General features: G+C 61.3%; 1 protein-coding gene across 1 annotated transcript in view; it reads left to right on the forward strand.

The window, feature by feature from the left end:
- The window catches only part of TBC1D10A (TBC1 domain family, member 10A), a 21683-nt gene that overhangs the window by 16319 nt on the left and 2330 nt on the right, over positions 1–3034 (forward strand). Inside the window, exon 12 of the mRNA XM_009893346.1 lies at positions 1226–1292. Within this exon, the coding sequence (XP_009891648.1) occupies positions 1226–1292 (67 nt within the window). The remainder of the gene's footprint in view (positions 1–1225; positions 1293–3034) is intronic.

A 3034-nucleotide genomic window follows, 5' to 3' on the forward strand; every position in this document is an offset into this window, starting at 1 on the left:
GGACAGTGTCCTGGGGGAGGGGGAGGGAGCAGTCCCCACCGTGCCCCCCCCCCCGGGTGAGGCCGAAGGGCAGCACTGTGCCATCCTCTGCCCCCAGGTTGGGGGGCTCGGGAGGGGAGCGGGTGTCCCCGGGGACGTGCTGGAGGAAGGTGACATGGTGGTGGCGGGGGGACACGTGCCAGGGAGTGGTGATGTGGCACCGCGGTGTTGGGGGTGACACAGCCTGGGGATGGTGGGACGTGTCCCCACACCCTGTGTGTGTCCCCACGGGTGAGGGGGGGTGGCCGTGATGCCATGGGGCACCCCCGGACTGGCCCTATGGGGGGTGGAAAGTGTCCCCTGAGCTGCGATTCCCTCCTGCACCCCAAAAATCTCCGAGGCAGAGGTGGGGGGGCCACGGTTTAGCCCCAGCTCTGTGTCCCCTCGGGGGTGGCCCCATGTCCCTGCCTGGGACATCGCATATCATGGGGGGACGATGGAGACCCCCGCAACTCCTCCCAAGCTGTATTTTCATAGTTTTTATAATAAGTCAATAAAAGTCCTATTATTTTTATTTCCACATAGCCCACGGCTCGGGAGTGGCCCAGAGCTGGTCCCCGGCATGGTGGCACTGGGTGGGAGGGGAGCAGCTGGGATGTGACAGGGGGACATGGCTTTCCCCCTGTCCCTGCTGTGAGGTGACCAGGATGGTCGTGGGCATCGCCTGCCCTGTTTTTTGGGTGAGAAAAGGGGTGAAGGCTGCAGCCCCCATCAAGTCACCGTCCCTGGGGAAACTGAGTGCCCCCATGTCTTCTCCCGTTGCCAGCAGCACGGCACCCCCCAGCAAAGTGGGGTACACAGGGTGGGGGCTGTCCCCTCCTGGGGCACCTGGAAGGTGCTGTGACACACTTGAGGTCCAGCGGTGGCCGTGCAGGTGGGCCCTCCAACCCCTGGGCGCCCCCAGGGGCTGCGCCTGGTCACCAAGCGAGACTTAGCGGGAGCGCGAGCACGGTGGGAACCTTGTCAGGGTCTTTTCACCCTTGATTGGTGGTTTGGACCACTGGGTGAATGCAGCTCTGCTCCAGTCCTGTCTCCAAAAACCGTCACCCGCTCTCCAGGGCACCAAGTGGAAGCGTGCCCAGGTCCCAGCCGCGTCTTCCCTGCGTCAGCTCCCGCACGATTGCAAGCCGTCGGGTTCCTGCAACCTCCCCGGGCGCTTTCTTTCCTGTCTCGCTCTCTTGTCCAGAGTCATGAGACGCTGGTGACGCGCGCCGAAGTGATGAAGAAATTGCAGCCGTCCCATGCGGTCAACGGTGCTATTTTTGTCCCCGTTGGGTATTGCACACTCCTCCACCACCCGCTTTCCTCTGGTGGAGCAGCCCACGGTGGCTTCCTCCCGGCCCAACAGGGACCCCGTGGGGAGCCCTGGGAGGTGACGGTGCCATGTGGAGGGGCCAGAGCTGCTTGTGGCTGTGAGGACCTGAGGGTGGGTGCGCTCTGCCCACATGGTCCTGCTGGCCCGGCCAGGGTGCTCGGGGGTCCTGCCGTGGCTTTGCACACCCTGGAGGGCCCAAGGGGTCAGGGAGGGAGGGATGGATGAATGGACGGATGGATGGATTGATGGAAGGATGCATGGGCAGGTGGATGGATGTACAAGTGGATGGGTGGATGGATGGATGGATGGATGGATGGATGGATGGATGTTCCTCTGGGTGGGTGGATGGACGGATGGATGGATGGATGGATGGATGGACGAATGTTCCTCTGGGTGGGTGGATGGACAGATGGATGGATAGATGGTTGGAAGTTCCTCTGGGTGGGTGGACGGGCAGGTGGATAGATGGAGGGCAGGGATGGGTGGACAAGTGGATGGATGGATGAACAGATGGACAGACAGGTGGATGGACGTACGCACAGACAGGCAGGTGGCTGGATGAGTGGCTGGATGTACTGATGGTTGGATGGTTGGTTCATTGTATGGATGACGGACAGATGGATAGACAGGTTGATGGATAGGTGGAGGGATGTACGGGTGGATGGGCAGATAGGTGGGTGGTTGGATGGACAGACAGGCAGACATATGGACAGATGGCTAACAGACTGTCTAGACGGACAGACAGATGGACAAACTACTTCAAATAGATGTAGAGAGAGAAGGACGTTCTCCTGGCTCCTTCACCCCTCCAGGGCTGCCCTAGGCACAGCCCTGCCCACCCCGGCCCCACCAAACCCAGCCCAGCTACCATCTCTGCCGGGGGACAACCGAGGAGGAGGAGGAGGAGGCAGCTGGTGGAGGAAGTAGTGCCAGCCCTGCTCCTGCAGCAGGGACTCCTGCAGGTTGTGTGGCAGCCAGGGAGGGGAGATTTTGGGAAACGAAAACATTTATTCTGGAAGTGAGTCATGGGGCCACGTTCTTAGACCCCAGGGGAGATGTTATTTCTAGGTTGTCCCCCTGCGCTGCCACCAAACCCTCTGAACATGCAAATCCAGCACGGGGTGGATCCCTCTGCTCGTGCCGGTAACTTTTGATGGTCACCAAAATCAACCGGATTGCAACGAATCTGAAAAAAACCCTGATAAAATATATGAATTTTATAATTGGTGGAAGAAGCCCCCATGGGTGCCGGTCTCCTGCCGGGCTCCATCCACCGGGAAAGAGGAGCTGAGGGGTGCACGGGCATTCGCACCAGGTGTCGCCGGGAGTGCCGAGGCTGTGCCAGGCCCCGCGGCAATGCCGATGGGGGCCGTGGAAGCCGGGCTCTCCCGCGGTGGTATTGCATAAGCCTGACGCGGCAGTGAGGACAGCGCTGCCACCACCGCTGCCCATGCCGGCTTCCGCTGCCCTCGGCCCCCGTGCCCTTGGGCAACACCCAGGGACCTGCACAGGTCCCGGTGTGGCCATTTGGCACTGGGCAGTTGCATTTCCTCCCCAGAGTCACCCATGGGTGCTGCTGGGCAGAGGGGCTGAGCCATGCCGCCTGGTGTCTCCAACTTGGTTAGCACCCAAATTCATCACCCAGAGGGGCAGAGGGGTGTGAGCAGATGGACAGAGCAT

Source organism: Charadrius vociferus, unplaced genomic scaffold (assembly GCF_000708025.1).
Source record: "Charadrius vociferus isolate BGI_N301 unplaced genomic scaffold, ASM70802v2 scaffold579, whole genome shotgun sequence".
Classification (NCBI taxonomy): domain Eukaryota; kingdom Metazoa; phylum Chordata; class Aves; order Charadriiformes; family Charadriidae; genus Charadrius; species Charadrius vociferus.